The sequence below is a fragment of the Camarhynchus parvulus genome, chromosome 4 (genome assembly GCF_901933205.1).
Source record: "Camarhynchus parvulus chromosome 4, STF_HiC, whole genome shotgun sequence".
NCBI lineage: Eukaryota > Metazoa > Chordata > Aves > Passeriformes > Thraupidae > Camarhynchus > Camarhynchus parvulus.
In genome coordinates this window covers 2,988,301-3,008,929 of record NC_044574.1, presented here as the reverse complement: position 1 = coordinate 3,008,929, position 20,629 = coordinate 2,988,301, and the positions used below count along the sequence as shown (strand labels likewise).

At 40.5% G+C, this 20,629-nt stretch overlaps 1 protein-coding gene across 2 annotated transcripts in view; it reads right to left on the bottom strand.

Annotated features, from left to right (window-relative positions):
* Positions 1 to 685: 685 nt before the first annotated feature.
* DDRGK1 (DDRGK domain containing 1) overlaps positions 686 to 20,629 on the bottom strand; it is a 41,884-nt gene continuing 21,940 nt past the window's right edge. For both annotated transcript variants that reach the window (XM_030947693.1, XM_030947694.1), the window contains 5 exons: positions 10,611 to 10,733; positions 8,289 to 8,327; positions 5,181 to 5,237; positions 4,434 to 4,482; positions 686 to 2,192 (listed from right to left, as the gene is read on the bottom strand). In XM_030947693.1, the coding sequence (XP_030803553.1) occupies positions 2,020 to 2,192; positions 4,434 to 4,482; positions 5,181 to 5,237; positions 8,289 to 8,327; positions 10,611 to 10,733 (441 nt within the window). In that variant the 3' untranslated portion in view covers positions 686 to 2,019. The remainder of the gene's footprint in view (positions 2,193 to 4,433; positions 4,483 to 5,180; positions 5,238 to 8,288; positions 8,328 to 10,610; positions 10,734 to 20,629) is intronic.

Below are 20,629 nucleotides of genomic sequence, written 5' to 3'. Positions count from 1 at the left end.
CTTCCCATCTGGTTTCTCTTTGGGATATATTGAACTTGTGCTTTGAATTCAGCCAGTGAAGTCATTTTGGGGACACAGCCCTGAATTTCTTCCCCCTCCACTTCCACAGACACAGACTGAAACAGCAGCTTAGGTTTGAATTGCCTCATTTATAACCCATCCAAACAAATGGCCTGAAGCAACTGTGTTCCAGACCTTCAGCTGGGACTCCTGGGACTTTGGATGTGAATTCCTAGAAAACACCAAAACATTCCTTTAATAGAAAACAGAGCTGCAGTTTTTAGTGGTGGCTGTTCCCCAGGGTCAGAGCACCAACACCCACCCGCCCTCACCTCCTGCAGCCGCTCAGGAAACTCAGAGAGGTGCAACAATTCCTTCAAGGCACACCAGAGGTTGTTCCACAGGAGTTTCCAGTAGAGGTAGAAGCCCCACTCGTGTTTTTTGTTACCTACATTATTTTCTCTTGGCTCATGTAAATCCTCACAATTCACATGCAGCACAGCACCCCCAAAATGAGAGGAAAATGAGTTTTCCTGAGGGCTGAGAGGATGCAGCTGGGTGAAAAGAACAGGAATGGAAATGGTGGGAGAGGATGAGGAGGGCAGAGCAGCTGCTGGCAGAGCTCACAGTCGTGTCTTACCCCAACCCTGTCCCTGCCCATTTCTAACAAAAACCTCTGCAATTCTTTCAACATTGTCAATTTTATTACAAGAATAGTTTAAGACAGAACAAAAAAAACAGTGGCAAACCCAAATATTGTTTAAAAAATTTAATATGCAATCCTTAAGAAAGAGGCTTCACAAGCCTCAAATGCTAAATAACCTCTTAGCTGGCTGTGGTTGCACAGCACTCAGGATGTGCTGATCTTCCACACCAACACGAGGTGCTGGTGGAACTCCACTCTCCTGCACTCTGACACCCAGCAGCAGTGCAGAGATGAAAAGGAAATGTTTCCTTCCATTGTTTTATTGCTGTCTCATCCCACTGATAAGGTGGCCTTTAGTCTGCTCAAGCTGCCTCTAAGTTTGGCAGGGACAAAACCTCTTGTCCTCCCCAGTTACTGTTCATCCACATAAATTCTGCTGATTTCAGAAAGGAGAATGAATGAATGATTGAAAAAAATAATTATTTTTATGCAGGAAATGCACTGACCCATACAATTAATAATGATTAACTTGGAACATTAATTGCATGACTCAGAATGTCTGAAGTTTTTATTTAAAAACCCCCAGACCTGCAGCACACAGAGGCCAAGGGGTGGGGGTGTCTGAGGCCTTTAGACACTGTGAGCTGGCTTTGACTTCAAAGGATGAATCACCAGGATCTGGTTGGTATCAGCAGGACTGGCCTGCACAATAAATAAATAAATGAGCCCACTCAGTCCTTCCCTGGAGGGCTTTCTGTCTCCTGGCCACAGGGAAATGATGAAGCTTGTCTGCAAGCAAACTCTTCATGTTACATAAACCAAGGAAAACATATTTATATAGCAAAGGTTTCCTGAAATAGCCCCTGGAATTTTGAACAGAGCAACCATTCTTTCCAGAGTTTCAGGACATATTTCAGCAAGAACAAAGACACACTTTTAGTATTTTCTTTTTACTCTTTCTTTCCAATCTGGATACAGCAGCCAATGCTGCGTCCATCACAAAGTTAAACAGTTCCACTGGAGAATCCTGAATGCAAACAACCCCAAATAATTTGATACAGACATCAGAATCTGCAAACAACAATAAATTTGTTTATAGCAACAGGAGACTGGCTGCCAGGGGATAAATTACTGATCTTCCTGGGCTACAGGTGCACCAGTGTTTGAGCTCCTGGCCAGCCTCTTGTACAATCAATTTTTACCATTTAAAAGCAGCTCTAACAGACAGAAAAGCAAAACTTCTGAGTTTGCAGCTGGTGCATCAGAAGAGCATCATCCTACCTTCAGGCACCCCCAATGGCCCCGGGAGCTTCTTGTTTGCTTTTAATTATGTGCTTTATTCATGAAGAGCTTCAACTCCTGCAGTGTGTGTCTCAGGCCAGGGTGGGAGCCACAGCTCTGCTGTCAGGCTGGAGGTTGATGAGGGAGTTGCTGGCCTGGGCCAGCTCTGCAATGGACACTCGGCCTCGCTGCTTGATGTACTGGGCCACGGCTGCCATCTCCTCTGCAGTGATGTAGATGAACTTTCCCCTGTCATCAATCACACCTGCAGGGCAAACACAGCACTGAGAGGCTCCCCTCACCTCCCCCAGGCATCACTCACTGCTTTGGGAAGGGATGTTCCAGCTGCTGAGGCAGCACTCCCCCGCCTAGGCCAGGCAGGATTTTACCTCCTGGCCACTGCTGGGAGCTGGAGCAGCAGCCCAGGGCCCTGGGAATGCTCCTCTTGCCCAAAGGAAAAGTTCTGGCACTGGGAACAGCTGGCTGGGAGCTCCACAGCAGCTGCTGCAGGGATCCCAGAATGTCCTGAGCTGGATGGGACCCACCAGGATCACTGATCCAGCTCCTGGTCCTGCACAGACACATCAACAATCCCACCCTGTGCATCCCTGGGAGTGTGGTCCAGACTCTCCTGGAGCTTTGGCAGATTTGGGGCAGTGCCCAGCACCCTCTGGATAAGAAACCTTTTCTTGATTTCCAACCTAAGCCAGCTCCAGCCATTCCCTGGGTCCTGTCCCTGTCACAGAGATCAGAGCTGTTCCTGGGGAGGAAGCTGCAGAATTTGATCAATCTCCCCTCAAGCCAAGTGCCCTGAGCTGTTCCTCACATGGATTCCTCTCCAGACCCTTCCCCTTCCTAGCCCTGCTTTTTTTGGTGCTCATGTTCCCAGCTCAGGCAGCTGATGGAGAAAGGCAGAGCAGGAGGCTCCTTGTGGGGCCCAGCTCAGCCTTCCCAGCTTCCCCCTGACAGGAATTCAGCTCAGGTTCCACATTCCTGTGGCTCTACCCAGACTGAGAACAGAATTCTGGTTTTATGTATTCCACCGAGGCAGAGCCTCCCTGCCTTTGTGCACAGCCAGCCAGCACAGCACACATCCTTCTCCCTGCATTCCAAGCACTTGTAGGGCATTTGAAAGGGTTTCCACATTGCTGAGACACTTGTAGGGCACTTGAAAGGGTTTCCACATTGCTGAGACAGTTTTAGGGTATTTGAAAGGGTTTCCACATTGCTGAGACAGTTTTAGGGTATTTGAAAGGGTTTCCACATTGCTGAGACAGTTTTAGGGTATTTGAAAGGGTTTCCACATTGCTGAGACACTTGTAGGGTATTTGAAAGGGTTTCCACATTGCTGAGACAGTTTTAGGGCATTTGAAAGGATTTCCACATTGCTGAGACAGTTGTTCTCCAGCCACCAGCACAAGATCAGGTCAAGAAATGTTTGTGCTGGCACCTTCCCCTACTTCACCCTTGGAGAGAAAAGACTGCCCAGCTCTAAACCAGCCTTGTTCCTGCTCAGTGTCTGCTGCAATTCCAGCTTGGACAGGGCTGGGAACAAGCACTGCACTGGCTCCAGCATTCTGCAGTGCTCTGGGATGTCTGCCTCTCCCACCCCAGCCCTGGCTTTAACCACCAGGCTTGGAAACCACCCCAAATCATCCCAGTGATCCTCTCAAATTCGGATTTCAGAAGGCCCCATTTGCAGCTGGCTGCTCAGCAACCCCAAAAGGCCTTCAGCAGATGGATAAATAAAATATAAAATATAAATCTAGCTACCAGGTCCTACTAGATCCCTAGAACTAGATCCTTATAAATACATTAAACTAGATAGATGAAACTTATAAATTAAAATATAAATAGATTAAATACATAGATTAAAATTATTAAATTTATATTATTAAAAATAGATAGATTAAAATTATAAATAGATTAAACTAGATAGATTAAATTTATAAAGCTAGATCCTACTAGATCCTTATAAATAAAATATAAAAACCCATTTGCAGCTGGCTGCTCAGCAACCCCAAAAGGCCTTCAGCAGATGGATAAATAAAATATAAAATATAAATCTAGCTACCAGGTCCTACTAGATCCCTAGAACTAGATACTTGTAAATAGATTAAACTAGATAGATTAAACTTTTAGATTAAAATATCAATAGATTAAATACATAGATTAAAATTATTAAATTTATATTATTAAAAATAGATAGATTAAAATTATAAATAGATTAAACTAGATAGATTAAAATAGATTAAATTTATAAAGCTAGATCCTACTAGATCCTTATAAATAAAATATAAAATATAAAAAGCCATTTGCAGCTGGCTGCTCAGCAACCCCAAAAGGCCTTCAGCAGATGGGTAAATAAATAAAATATAAATATCTAGCTATCAAGTCCTACTAGATCTTAGAACAGGAATGACACTGGAATTCTGTCTCTGCCACAGGGAAGGCATTTTCTGCACCAGCAGCTCCAGGAAGATCCCCTTTGTGCTTTGGCTGTCACCTGTCAGGGTGCCATCTGCCATCAGGTCCTGGATTCTGTTAATTGCATCCTGTGCAGAAGAGAAAAAGGAGTAACAGACTGATCAAAAGGGAAGCAAAAACCATTTCACACATTCAGATCAACTCCAGAGGTTTACCTTGAAATCCCTCAGGGTTAAGCAATTCAATACTCCCACACAGAGAGATGGAATCAACCCTTTGGTCTTAGAGGAGTGTGTTTTTGTTTTTGTTTTTTTTTTTTTTTGCATTTTGGGATGTCCAAATTAAATTCCCTACCCCTTAAAAGAGACTCTTTTTGCCATTACTTGTCTGTTTCAAGGAGCAGGGGGTTATAGGAATCTTCCTGTGGAAAGGCTGGGCAGAGCCAGGAAGTTCCATGGAGCACTGAGGTCCTTCTCCAAGGTTCTTGCTCAAAAATTCCATATTTTTTCTATCTTTTCCAGCTCCTTTTAGCAGCAAACCTCTCCTACCAACCCAAAGCAACAACTTGTTGAATTTATGGCTTGGGCTTACCCCACAGCTACTCCAAACATGCAGTTCCACTGCACCTTGTGTTGGTTTCTACAGCTCTACCTCTCTTTTTCGTGTTGTTATATGACTGCAGAAGGAAATTATAATTTAGATTTTAACTAGATAAATTCCTGTAATAACCCACTGCACACTTAAATGGAGCTTTGGTTTACGAGGGAGGCAGGGGCCCAACAAAAATTAGTATTTCCACCCCAAAAGTCAGGTGGTTTTTTTTTACCTGTGTCCTTAAACCCAGATGTGAAGCCAAGTCCTCCAGCTGGATAACCTTGGTTTTCTGTGGGGACAAACAAGAGTTAAGCTGATGAATGAGAAAGCTGGGATTTTTTTTTTTCCACTGAAATAAAAAAATGCATTAACCAGACAAAGCAGAACCTGTTCCTTTAAGTAACTTTTCCTAGTAAGCAGTTTCCTGTGATGAAAAACTCTGAGGTTACCTAAAGCAGGGAGCTCTGTGGAAAGACTGAGTGCTCTGACCCACTTAAGGCAAGACTAAACCCATCTGCCAGCCTTGATCCCGGACTTTTCCTCACACTGGGATGAGCACAAGGACTCTGCTCCTCCACCTCCTGAGTTTCTCAGCTTCCTTTAATTTCAGGAGTGTTTTATCAAGATCCCTTTCTTCTTTCAGGGATGTTTCAAAGCACCTTTTAAAACCATCACTGGTGTGTATCAGCACTTACATAAAACCCAGGCAAGAGTGGCAGCATTAAGTGCTTTAGTTCTGTTTTACTGATGTCATGTGTACTAATGCCATAATAATCTTCCTAAGCAAGCCAACACCTTATTAAATTTGTCAGTGCTGGAACTGCACATTGTCATTTTGCTTTTGACAGATTCTTCCTGCAGCTTTTCTCAGTCAAGGCACAGCCACCACTGCTCCCATCTGGTTTTGTGCTTCTCTGTAGCTCCACAGAAAACACCTGCAGGGCTTGTCTGGAGCTACTTGGTCCTGTTTTCTTCTCTGCCAAAGTTTTAGGAACTCATCTGTTTAGTTGCAAAAGGATGCAGTGTTTGTAAGGAGCTTGGAAAAGACAAAAGTGTTGGAAAGCTCAGTTAATATTCAGGTTTACATTCCTAAAATCCATGTATGGACAGCCACAGGAGCTGCATCTCCATAAACAAATTAAATACTTCAAACAATAAAATCCTTTGTTTCTGGTCTTGAGAGCATACTGGGAGGCCACTGAAGAAATCAAGAGAGGCTGAAATAGATGAATCCTTTTCATTAATAAAATCAGACCCAAAAGGAAGGCACACACAGATTTAGCAGCTGTGAAGTTTGATGCAGCCAAGCTAGAGAACTGAATACCATGGACTGAACACATGGAACTGGAACCAGTCCATGGAATTCAGTTCTCAGAGCTGGGAACTGCCAACATTCGTCACATCTTCTTTTAAAGGGTCTGGGGGGGGGTTGGTGCAAAGCCACATCAACAGGAAAAACAGGACTTAAACCTTCCCTTAAAGATCTTCCCCCTCAATGACCAGGTTTAGTGGAAGCTTCCCAAGACAGATCCTGCTGGGAATGAGAGCCCAAGGGGGTGAGGTGGGATGAGGGTGCACCCCCCACCACTCTGGAATACAACAACACGAGGTCCCAAGGGAATAAAACACTTCTCCACATGCATCATGTTCTAGAGACAGGCTTAGCTTCCCTTCAGCTACAAAACCACATCCACATTTTTCTGAATTAATTTCATTTTAGGGGTGATGCTGCTGCTGCTGTACTCAACAAGAGGCTGCATTTTGCTCCCAACACCCTTAAGAATGAAGCACAGGGTGAGCTATCTCCAGTAAATAATGCCAGCATAAGAAATTATTCAACAGAAGAGCTAAATTCAATTTTATTTTAAAAAAAGGCCAATTCCTCTTAATTTATACAATTTTTTCTGACAGCTACGAGCAGCTCAGCACCGCTTCCTGTCAATGGTTTCTGTGAACAGAACAGAAGATGAGGGCAATACATAATCTATACATTAAGCACACTTTCAAGATTAAAGAAAAATACTTAAAACTTGTGAAAGAAAGCAATGCCCCAGTTCTGCAGCTCAGAACTCTGCAGAGGAAATCAGGTATCGAATATTCAGACTTGGGTTTCCAGCCCAAGTTTAATTTCTCTGACGTCAAGATGAAGTGACTGATACAGGATTTTGTGCTGAAACACTCAGCTGGGAGTTTGTGACTAATCTGGTGCATCCACCACAAGCCCAGGGGCAATGGGCAGAGCCTGCCCTGGCTGTGTCATCCCCTGGAAAGCTCCCAGTGCTTGTGGAAGATCCCAAGGGACGCTGGAATTTCCTTTTTTACCTACAGAGGTAAAAGGGAGGCAGAGAGGAGCCCAGCAGAGCTTTGCAGGGCTCTGCTCTGAGCTCCTGTCCAGAACTGCCTGGCAATCACTCCAAAGGACTCCCCAAGGAGAGTTAGCCAAGAGGCAAATCTCTAAGTCCAGCAGATAAATCTGCTGTAAATTCAGGGTTTTGCTGGGATAATGGACGTGCAAAATGTGAGATTTTGGGATATAAATTGGTTAGCAGCCCACTGAGTATCAAGTGATACTAGCAGCAAGTGATTTGCTTGCTGGAGAAGCCTTTCACACAGGTCACACATCCTGAGAGTTCAGATTCCAGCAAAGGAAGAAAGGGATTCATTAAGAAAAAAGATTTGCATGCCAGTGTTGGAGTGAGAAGAGAAAAATGCATCTGACTTTTGATACAGCAATTTGCCCGCACAGATCAAAAGCACAAATGAGCACAGCCCAGGTTTTAAATACCCAGCCATACAATGGGATGGAAGGGAGACTGACACACCCTGGTTAAAACAAGGCAGCTGCTTCTTAAAGTGCCCTCCTGAACACAAAAAAACCACTGGAAGCTGCATGGTTAGAAAAAAGTGAAGGAATCACAGGAAAAGTTGGGATTGAGCTTTCCAGTGCCAGTGTTGGAGGCTCAAAAACATCCTCCAGGTACAGCAGCTCCCCTTCATGCTGAGCTCACATGGAGAGATTGTTTTTAAATCAGTGGCTGATGCTCACAAACAAAAAAGCCCAAATGCCCCAAAAAATCCCAATCCACAGCAAACATTGCTTCCATGAACTCTGAGGGAGATGCACCAGGCCACATCCTGCCCCAAAAGCCAGGACCCAGCTGGAATTAAGTTATTTTAGATAATTGTGTTTGTGCTGGTTCAGTAAATAACATTTACTGAAGGGATCACTTTTGTTACTTGTTGAATATTTAAATAAATGAAACAGGAAGTAAAGATGTCCCTCTTGGACAAAAAGTATTTCACACCATCTAAAACCAAAGAAAAACCAAAGGCACCTTACCTTAACATATTCCAGGAATTCCATGAGAAAGCTGCGAGACTGGAGACAGCAGGAAAACAATTTTAATCTTGAATTCATGAGCATTAAATGCATCAAAAACTTGTGAGTATAAATACTATAGAAGTGTTATTCCTAAGTTTTAACTACACACGCTGAGATACTGGACTGGGAAGAAAAATAATCTAGATTTAATCTTCACAAGGGATTTCCAACAGGTATTTTTTGAGACTGAATGTGACTCAGGTACAATTTAAGTATTTCATGAGCATCAAATGCATCAAAAACTTGCTGAAGAGAAATACTATAAACGTGTTCAGATTGCACAATTCCCAAGTTTTAACTACACACACTGAGATATTGAACTGGGAAGAAAAATAATCTAGATTTAATCTTCACAAGGGATTTCTGACAGGTATTTTTTGAGACAGAATGTGGCTCCGGTACAATTTAAACATTTCCCAAAAGTTATCATCCAATTTTTTTATTCTTCACATCATAAATACCCTGAAATAACCACATCTGGGTGAGTTTAAGCATCATTAAGTCACACACTCAGGTCATTCTGTGCAGAGGAAAACCCAGAGTGACTCAGGAGTTGCAGCTGGCCAAGTGCAGCACAGCTGCACAGCACCTGTGCAGGGCTCAAGCATTTCAGAGCCCTGCACCTGAAATCCAGGGAGCAGCTCCACTGCAGAGGCAATGCAAACACTGTGCATTGCAGCTAAAAGGAGAGCAGGTTGCTCTGGAACCCCAGGAATCAATCAGCCTTAATTAACTGGTGAGCTCTGGAGTCAGGAGCTTGATTTTCAGCACAAGGCAGAGTGAGCTTTGCTAACAGGACAATGAAATGCTTCAGTTCTTCAGCCACCACGAGGCCAGGGTGACTACTTCATTTCCTTCTCATTTCTGCTGCCTCCAAATAACTCTGTACCTGTTATTATTTCTGAATGTGACTTTTAAATCACCTGCAATTCAAGTTCTAACTCCCCTAACAACCCTACCAAAGTGATCTCAGGTTGAGATGGAGGCATCTCAGACTCTTTTAGGTGAGGAACTTAAAATCTTCTCTGTTCTGACATCAGGCATCTCAAACTCTTTTAGGTGAGGAACCTAAAACCTTCTCTGTTCTGACATCAGGCATCTCAAACTCTTTTAGGTGAGGAACCTAAAACCTTCTCTCTTCTGACATGGAGAGAGATGAATTTCTCCTTGACAGGCAGCTGTAGGAACATGCACAATCACCACATTTCAGTTTGAAGGGTGTTTAAAGTGGAACACAGCAATATTTAGGGAAAATCTCATCTCCTAACAGGTCAGGGACAGATTTTTGAAGGAATTGTCAATAAAAGTGTGCATTTTTTGCTGTTCTCTGTAATTCCCCATCAGCAGACAGAATTTCTCTTGGTGTTAATCCCTGGTGTGATGGAGGAATTTTTCTTGATGGGAAGGGATCCATCAAGGGAACCTGTAATGAGTCAATGGTGCTTGACACTGGGCACAATCTGCTGTGCCCAAAGCCACTCTCAGTCACACTAAAGCAAATCCATTCAATTCCAGAGCTTCTTCAGCAGAGCAGCAAATGCACACATGGCCCTGGAATAAATCCTTCCCCATAAATGCACTGGACAGCTCAAATTGGCAGCCACAACCCAAGAGCAATTCCAGGATGTGAGAGCAAGTAAATTGTGTCTAACAGGTTTTCAGCAGACAAAACAGGGACTCTGCCTCTCACCACAGCAAAACTTTTTCAGGTTTGCTGTGATTTTATATAAAATATCACATTTCAAACACCATCCCCAGCAGCTCTGCAGGCAGCCACAGGAGCAGCAGAGTGGGTTTGTCCTGAGGATTCCCTTATCAGAAACCTTTAGAGACAAGAGCTTGGTTTTTAATTTGATTTCACAGCAGCTCTCTTGGTGTAGAAAATAAAGCCAAACCCAAATAATTGTCCCCAAGGTCCGTGGGCACTTTCAAACTCCAAATTCAGCTTTACTGGCTCAGTCTGTGGGTAAGGCAGAGCTGCTGACAGTGAGAGATAATCTGAATTCCAGGATGAGTTTTATTTCAGTTCTTAGACACAGGGAGGACAGAATTCATTTCCAGCAAGTTCTCTCAGAACTCTAAAATGCCCTGTAGGAGTCTGCTATGAGGAACAGCAGCATTCCCCAGGAAATATTCCAGGGTTAACCTGTGCCACAGACATAATTCAGCTTTCACAAGCAAAAACCTTTGGCTGACTCCAACTTTTAATTTCATTTTACACGAGACAGAATGCAGCAAGTCTAACAGGAGAGGGGGAACTGCAGAACCAGCCTCACATACCTGTTCCTCTGTCATTGACTCTTCAACCCCTTCCTCTTCAACCACAAAACTCTCCTTCAGCTTCAGGTACTCTTCATATTCTCTCTTCTCCTCCTCTTCCTTTGCCTTCCTTTTCTCCTCTTCCTGGACAGAAAAGATGACAAGTGGTCAGTTTGCTCTTTCCCAAATCAGGTTTGAAGTGAAGCAGCATCTCCTTCCTCTGCAGCCAGCACATAAAAAGTTTTTAAACTGAGTCTAAGCTGTCCCTTGATGGCACAACGAGTTCCAGAAGCCATCCTTGAGGCAGTGACCATCTCACAGCCAGGGCTGGTTCTTAGCAGAGCTGGCAGAAAACCTCTTAAATAGCAACCTGCCTGCTTCATTTGCATCAATCTGCTCTCCTCACAGGAAGTCCCTGCCCCTCCCTGCACTCTGATGCAACGTTGACATTTTTGGTTGAAGCAGAACTGGCCCCAGGTCTGCCCTGCCACTGCCAGGACATTGGGAGTGCTTACAAAGAACAGTGGTGGAAAGTTTCAGGTAAAATCAAGTTTTCAAGGAAAATCTAATGAAAACTTCCTTTCTGCATGGATAATGTATAAAATTAAATAATATATAAAGTATTATCTCAAGTATTTTAGGCACAGGAGGTAAGGCATGATTACATTAACAAAAGGAGTTTTTTACTTTACTTTTTCTTTGTTAAAAAGCTTTAGGCTTTTAGTTATCTGGAATAAAAAAACTTCATGGCCTACCCTGAAATAAATATTAAAGCTTTAAAGGCCACAATAAAGCTGCCCCTCCCTGCATTTTGATGCAACATTCACATTTTTGGTTCCTGGCCCCAGGTCGGCCACTGCAGGACACTGGGAGTGCTCACAAGGAACACTGGATTACACTGGGGGAGAGAAACTGTGAAAATGTCAAGTAAAATCAAGTTTTCAAGGAAAATCTTATGAAATCGTCCTTCCTACATGGATAATATATAAAATTAAATAATATATAAAGTATTATATAAGGTGTTTTAGGCACAGGAGGTAAGGCATGATTATATTAACAAAAGGAGTTTTTTGCTTTTACTTTTTGTTTGTTAAAAAGCCTTAGGCTTTTAGTTATCTGGAATAAAAAAACTTCATGGCCTACCCTGAAATAAATATAAAGGTTTAAAGGCCACAAAAAAGCTGAATCTCCCTGCATTTTGATGCAACATTGACATTTTTGGTTCCTGGCCCCAGGTCTGCTCTGCCACTGCAGGACATTGGGAGTAAAAGTTTCAGGCAAAATCAAGTTTTCAAGGAAAGTCTTTTTCTTATGAAAACCTTTCTTCAAGCAAACTGTGCCCTCATGGATAATATATAAAATTAAAAAATATCTAAATTATTATGTAAAGTGTTTTAGGCACAGGAGGCAAGGCATGATTGTATTAACAAAAGGAGTTTTTTACAGGTTGTTTGTTAAACAAAAGCTTCAGGCTTTTAAAAAAACTTCATGGCCTGTCCTGAAATAAATATTAAAACCTTCAAGGGCACAATAAAGTTTTTTGGAGTTTTCTGGCCCAGAAAACTCCAAGCCCAGCATCAGTGACATGGTGATGCCTGGTTCTGTGGAATTCACATCTTCACAAATCAAAACGGTGATTAATTGTTTGGGAACGTGACTGCTTAGAAAATGTTTTAAATAAGAACTGGTTTTTACTGGGAACTCCTAAATTTGCAGTTTTCTATTATTTTAATTTAAAATTTGTTTTGTTCTTCTCCAAGAGAAGGCTGGGCTAATGTTGAAGGTTGGATTTGATGACCTCAGAGGCCTTTCCCAAACTAAAAGGTTCCATGGCTCCCGCAGAACAGAAATGTTTCCCTCCAGGAAATGGTGCACAGAGGAATTTCTGTTTGTGCAGCACCTGGTACAAAGAGATTCCCAAAGGATCTGGCCTCTGGTTCCATCACATTGCAGAGGCTGATTAAAACAAACACAGGAGTTCTTCAAATATCACTGACAATCCCAGGGCATTCCTCCAGCATCAGCAGAGAAATGGATTTTTAAAAGAACAATGATATTGGTTTCTAAATGCTTGCCATGCTACATCTTGGACATTGATATGGTAATTGCTTCCTTAAGCAGTTGGAATGTAAATATTTCTTCCATTAAAAAAAAACAACCAGGGAGAGACAGGAACAGGTCATTCAGTATAGAGAAAATATATCCATATTAAAAAAGACACATTTTGGTAAAAAACAAAGAGTATTTGGTCCTGTTTTTATTTAAATACATTAAAAAATTATTATATCATATAAATATAATTAATATATAAAATATAAAATAGTTTTATTTTTATATAAAAAGAGATATATCTATAAAAATATATATAAATATAAATAAATAAATTTTCTAAATGCTTGTCATGCTACATCCTGGACATTGATATGGTAATTGCTTCCTTAAGTAGTTGGAATGTAAATATTTCTTCCATGAAAAAAAACCAACCAGGGAGAGACACGAATAGGTCATTCAGTATATAGAAAATATATCCATATTAAAAAAGACACATTTTGGTAAAAAACAAAGAGTATTTGGTCCTGTTTTTATTTAAATACATTAAAAAATTATTATATTACACAAATAGAATTAATATAAAAATATAAAATAGTTTTATTTTTATATAAAAATATAAAAATAGATATATCTATAAAAATATATATAAATAGAAATAAATACATTTTCTAAATGCTTCCCATGCTACATCCTGGACATTGATATGGTAATTGCTTCCTTAAGTAGTTGGAATGTAAATATTTGTTCCATTAAAAAAAACAACCAGGGAGAGACAGGAATAGGTCATTCAGTATATAGAAAATATATCCATATTAAAAAAGATGTCTTTTGGTAAAAAACAAAGAGTATTTGGTCCTGTTTTTATTTAAATACATTACAAATTATTATATTATATAAATAGAATTAATATATAAAACATATAAAATAGTTTTATTTTTATATAAAAATATAAAAATAGATATAGATATTAAAATATATATAAATAGAAATAAATAAATTTTCTAAATGCTTGCCATGCTACATCCTGGACATTGATATGGTAATTGCTTCCTTAAGTAGTTGGAATGTAAATATTTGTTCCATAAAAAAAAAAAAACAACCAGGGAGAGACAGGAACAGGTAATTCAGTAAATAGAAAATATATCCATATTAAAAAAGACACATTTTGGTAAAAAACAAAGAGTATTTGGTCCCATTTTTATTTAAATATATAAATAATGTATTATATTATATGAATAGAATATATATAAAAACACATATATAAATATATAAAAATAGCATTAATATATAAAAAATATAAAAGTTTTATTTATAGAAATATCTAAAATATGTAAAAATATACAGATATAAAACTATATTAAATAGAATTAAAATATAAAACATATAAAATAATTTTATTTTTATATTAAAAATATAAAATATATATAAATAGAATTACTATATAAAACACATAGTTTTATTTTTATATAAATATATTTATATATAAATATATTAAAAGATATGAAATATATATAAATAGACTATATAAAACATATAAAAAGTTTTATTTTTATATAAATATATAGATATATAAAAATTGAAATAGATATAAAAATACATAAATAAATAAATAAATATTTTAAAAATTGTCTCAAATTCCCAGAAAGTCAGCAAAAAGAATCCTGCCAACATCCAAGAATGAGAAAAACAGGACTAAAAGGATCTTGGTGTAACGGCAAAGCCAAATCCATTTTTTAAAACTGCTATCTCATGAAAAATCTACAGATCTGAGGAAGCTCTTGAGACAAAACAAGATTATTTTTGGGTCATTCATCACCACAATAATTAATCCAACAGCAGATTTTTTTTCCTTACATGCACTCCAAATGCCAAGACCAACATAACCATACTTCATCTGGAAGCAACAGCAATTGTTCTTTTCTTGGAAGTGCATTAAATTTAATCTTGATCCTGGAAAGACAAGAATAATTGTTCTTCCCCTGGTCTATTAGAGAGGTTGTAATCCAGCAGGATTTGAAATGAGGAAAAAGCAAAAAAACCAATCACAAAGCCTCAAAATTGCTTTGGTAAATAATTTTTAGATGGTTCTGCAAAAAAAGAGAAAAGATCAGAAGACACTGTCCCGTTTGTAACTGAGAGCAACAACAACTAAAACACATTTTCCTGCTTCTGGAAGGTGTAAAAAAAATGAACAAGGCTCCTTCCTGTGGTCTTCCCCCACCTGAAAAACAGCACCTTGAAGTTTTTGGAAGTATCCCAGCAGGTTCCTATCAGCACTTCCATCTCAACAAGGCAGAAGAGCAGAGCACTCAGCCACCAGCCCCTCTTTTGCCAACAGGATTTTGTTTCCCAGATGCTGAATTTTGCTCAGCAGAGCATTTCCAGGTGCTCTGAGCCGCTGCTCTGGCAGCCCTCAAAGCTTCCTGGCGGTTGTAGCTTTCTCCAGAACACTAAATATTTCCAGCTGCTTTTTTTTCCCCATCGAAAAATTAAAAATTCATGAAGAGCCTCAAATGCTTTACAACCTAAATTCACCTATGATTCAATCTGTAGGAAAAAAAAAAAAGATTTATCCAAATTGCAGCTTGGATAAATTGGATAAACTCCCAAAGCAAGAGGAGAGATGACTTTGCACAAGTGCCCAGGGAGAAGCAAGGTGGAGACTGAGCAGGGGAACCCTGGCACTGTCAGGATGGCTGGGAGTATTTATTTATATTTATTCAGACTATTTCTATTTATTTAGAAGATTTATTTATATTTATTTAGACTATTTCTATTTATTTAGAAGGTTTATTTATATTTATTTAGAATATTTTTTGTATGACCATCTCTCTAACCCGCTTCTCTCACGTGCTCATGGAGCAGCTGCAGGGCCAAATTTAGGCAGCAGAATTCCCACAAAACTCAAATGTGTCCATACAAATAACCCAAAAACACCCCCAGCCCCTCAGGGTCTCCTCACAAACTGAGCCCAGGATTTTGTGCCAGGCACACAGAGGGCACTGAGCTCAAACCCACCTTTCAAACCCCTCATCTGGGCACTGAGGCTCCTCCTGAGCTCAAACCCCCCTTTCAAACCCCACATTTCTGGCATTCAGGTCCCTTTTGAACTCAAATTCACCTTTCAAACCCCACATTTTTGGTACTCAGGTTCCTTCTGAGCTCAAACCCCACATTTTTGGCACTGAGGTTCCTCCTGAGCTCAAACCCACCTTTCAAACCCCACATTTCTGGCATTCAGGTTCCTTCTGAGATCAACCCCACTTTTCAAACCCCACATTTTTGGCACTCAGATCCCTGCTGAGCTCAAACCCCCCTTTCAAACCCCACATTTCTGGCATTCAGGTTCCTTTTGAGCTCAAATCCACCTTTCAAAGCCCACAGTTTTGGCACTCAGGTTCCTTTTGAGCTCAAACCCCACATTTGGGCACTCAGGCCCGTTCTGAGCTCAACCCCACTTTTCAAACCCCACATTTCTGGCACTCAGGTTCCTCCTGAGCTCAAACCCCACATTTTTGGCACTCAGGCCCGTTCTGAGCTCAACCCCACCTTTCAAACCCCACATTTCTGGCACTCAGGTTCCTTTTGAGCTCAAACCCACTTTTAAAACCCCACATTTTGGCACCCAGGGCCCCTCTGAGCTCAAATCCCCCTTGTAAATCCCACATTTTTGGCATTCAGGTTCCTCCTGAGTTCAAACCCCACATTTGGGCACTCAGGTTCCTTCTGAGCTCAAACCCCACATTTTTGCACTCAGGTTTCTTTTTTGAGCTCAAACCCACCTTTCAAACCCCACATTTTTGGCACTCAGGTTCCTCCTGAGCTCGTGGCTCAGAGCAGAGTGGCTGGGCCACCCCCCCAGCCATGGGTGGGGTGCTGGGGAAATCCCAGCAGATGAAAATGTGGTAACTGCAGATGCTCATCTTCAGCTGCCTGCTTTTAGTTTTTTGTTTTTTTTTTTTTTTTTTGAAGCAGGCTTGTCTCTTTCCTCGCCCATCTAAATGTTACCCAATGTAACATTTGGGTAAAGAACAATGTAAAGATTTTTTTTTGATTAGTTTATTCCACTGCACGTGAAGAACAAACTATCCTACTTTGACCACATTTTTACTGAACAAATAAATAAATAAATGAGTCAGTCAAACCTTTGTTTTCTGTTCTTTTTCCCACCCAGTCCCCCCAAGGACCTGGATGTGCTGTGAGGCTCCTTTCACCCTCTGTCTGCCCCTTAATAATCCCAGGGATTATTTCCAACACACCTTTGACCAGGTGAAACCCCCAGCATCCCAAAAACTCTCTTAAACTCCCAGCTGGAAGCACACATTGATTTTTGGGATCACAGATTGCTCAGGATGCTGCTTGGGTGGAGAAAACCTCACTGGTACTGAGGAAGGCAGAGCAAACACTGGACACCGCCGTTATTTTTTTTCTGTTTTTTTTTTTTTTGTCTTTTTTTTTGGGTGTTTTGTCCCTCCTTTTTTTTTTTTTTTTTCTTTTCTTTTTTTGGGTGCTCCCCCCCCTCTTTCTCTCTCCGCTTTTTTTTTTTTTTTTTTTTTTTCTTTTTTCTCCTTTTTGGTGGGGGGTCCCTCCTTTTTTTCTAGAAAAGGGAAAAGCGAAAAACTTACCTTCAATCACCACCTGCTCCCTGTTATTCCTTTATTTGTGGCTGTTTCCTGAATTTTTAGGATGAGAAAAAGCATCCTGAGTGTTTAGAGGGCCATGGATCAAAGAATCCCTCCATGTACAGAATTCAGTTTTTGTATGGTCAGGGCAGGTTCTGCAGGAAGCCAAAAGGGACTTTGGAGAATAATTTGGCACAGAGCTGATGGATCTGTAGGATTCCTGCCCCCCTCACTGCTTAGACAGAAAGTGTCCTTAACCCCTCAACACCTGAGGAGAATGAGGTTTTTTTGCAAGGTTTTCAACTTGTACTCCCTTAGGAGAAATTAATTTTGAGGGAAGTATACACACTTGAAAACTGATGCTTAAATTGCAGTTATGGAGTGGTTCTCCATCAGCCTCCAGAAATGCACTGGTAATGTAGGAAAAATGGATATAAATATCAAACAGATAACTAATGAAGAGCTCTGCTGAGACACACACAAATCTCGATGCTCACGTAATAAAACAACTAAAATTTGGTGCCACTTCTTCCATGATCAAGGAGTCAAACTTTAGGGTCAAACCTTCCAGAAGATCCTTGTGATTCTGGCTGACCCTCATTTCTACAGCTCTGAAGATCCAAACCATTTTTATTCAGGCACTTAAATGCAAATTTTACCAAAATCTAAGTGCCTTTAGGTCTTAAATACAAATTTACCAAAATCTAAGTGCATTTAGGCACTTAATTTCAAATTTACCAAAATCTCTGTGCACAGGCCAAAGGAAAAAGAGCTTTTTTTTTTTTTTTGTGAGCAATCTGCCAGGTTTTGTCTGAAGACTCTGTTTTGCAACATCAGAGGAAATTCACTCTCATTGATAAGGTGTCAGCTGGTAAACCAGCTCACCACCAAAAAACTCCAAGAGTGAAAGGGAAATCCCCAGGGTAAAGCAGAGCTGAAGCAAATGCCAATTATAAAGGAGCCTCCTCAGGCCTGCAGCCAATCAGCTCAGCAGAACACTGGAAAGGAAACTTGAATTTAAAAATACATGATCTGGTTTGCAACACTCAAGCCAAGGGGCAACCACATTTTATTTAGAAGTGCATACAAATCTATTGAAATAGAAGCAGAGGGTGTTTTTCTCAAGGCTAGGCAAGATTTTAGCCCCCATAACTCCCTCAAGGTACAGTTCCTACCTGTCAGCACAATTTTAGTAGCAGTTCTTAGGAAAGAGACTGGAAAAAAAAGGGTTTAAGTGGAATTTAGGTACCAAAGCTGGCTGTGCTTGTTTGGGGGTTTGCCTCTGTCAGTGAATCTGCAGAAATACTCTGGGAGAGGAAGGGGAAAGTGAGGTACCTGACAACTGCAACATTTCTCAGGCAAACTTCAGTGATAAACTGAATTTTTTGTGGGATTATATAAACTACAGCAATGTCAGTGACTAAAATGCCTCTAAAAAACCAGCTGCACCCTGGTTTTTTATCTGCTATCAGTCACATCCTGAGGTGTCTCTCAGAATTTTGCCTTTCAGATGAAGGAATGGAATCATTGTGCAGTCCACAAGGCCTTCCTGGTGACAAGATATTACATGAAGAATTCCTCCTCTAGAGGAAAATAAATGACATTTTATCCTGTGTATTCCATAAACCCAATGATCCTCTCAGAGGCTCTGCCTTTTCCATCACACCATCAGGCTGTAACAAGATTGGAAAAATGAGATGTTCTGAGCCTAAGGACAAGGCTTTCTTCAATTGTTTCCTGTTACAGGCTCCATGAAGACAAATTGAAAATTACCAGAAAACTGAGCTGAGCATGGACATTAAATATTGTCAGACACATTTCCCTTGATCCATGCTGCAAATGTCCAGCAGGTACTGGATTATCAACTTAGATACAAGAAAAAAAATTAAATATTGAAAGCATTTTCCTCTTAGAGGCAGAATAATGTTCCTGTTGTAGCCTGGTGAGTGGGCTTGCTGTCCTGATAAATACTGGGAAAACAAATAATTAAACCAAACTAAAATAGTTTAAAATTACAGGATTTAAAATTACACGATTTAAGTAGGAAGGTACTGGCTAAAGTGACCAAGCTGGATTTGAGCAATTTTCATGCATTTGAGCAATTTTCAGGCATTTGAGCAATTTTCCAAGTTCTAGGAAGTACTCTGTGGATTGTCGTGCACAACATTTAAAACAAATAAACAAACAAATAAATAAAATCAGAGTCTTAGCTTGTATTCCTCTTTTTCCCAGAGCCATGTGAAATAGAAGTGCTGTAGTGCAGTATTTACTAAGAATACTGCAAACTAAACCAGAAACAAGTACGAGTTTCCTCATTCAACCAAAAATAAATTACACAGCCCTCAACTGAACAGAAACCAAAGTAAAAGAAGGTAAATAAATATTTCTATGTGAAGAGATGCCTGGTTGAAATTTCACCTTTATTTTCTACTGAACTTTTCAACCATGCCTGAGTTAACCCAGCTAAATTGCTCAAGCCCAGCAGAACAGCTCAGTCCTGTGCCACAGCTTCCTTGGAGGAGCAGGTTGGCCCAGCTCAGGTGAAATTTGCTTAAAAATTCACCTGCTGTGCTGTGCTGTGCTGTGCTGGCTGCCACCCTGCAAGGGACTGGAAGTTCCAGTGTCACTTGATGTCACTTGTCTAGCCAGGGTGCCACAATTTCCCCAAAGCACTGGAGTCACCTCAGCTCATTATTCAGGGCTTCAAGAACATGAAGTTCTCAGAACATTAGGAAAATATTAAAAAAATAAATTTGTACATCTGTCTTGCAAGGGAAGCTGTGGAGTTATTGGTCCCTCTGGAAGTTTGGTCAAGCTGCTTTACAAAATCTCAGATTTTTCTACATATTCTGATGTTGTAGTGCTGACATTGTCACCCTCTAATTTTTGAAATTCCAGATTTCTGCTGATGGAAAGGAACTGAGAGTTGAGAAGGAAAAGCATTTGTGGGGAATAACCCCAGAGCTAAATGGAAATTCACACAAAAATCTCATGGATACAATCTGTATGTGTAATGTATGGGTTATTTTTTAAAACTGCTTTATCCTGCCTTCATACCCCTGACAGAGGAAAGGAAAAATTATCTTTTCCTTTTTAAAATATTATCAGTAACACACCCCACTTACACAACCTGCTGTTGGAGCAAATTAAAATAAATCTCCATGAAGCAGAGACACAAATTTCCAAAAAAACCACCAAAAAATTCACAGTGAGGGCTGAGGGCTGCAATTTTTCATCTCAGAACTGTGCAGAACACCTCTGCCCTTTCCACCCCACAACTTGCAGCAGCACCATTGCAGAGCATGAAGTTCTCAGCCAGCACTGATGGCCTGAGTACAAAAAGCAGCTCTGAAGTCCAACTTTTCC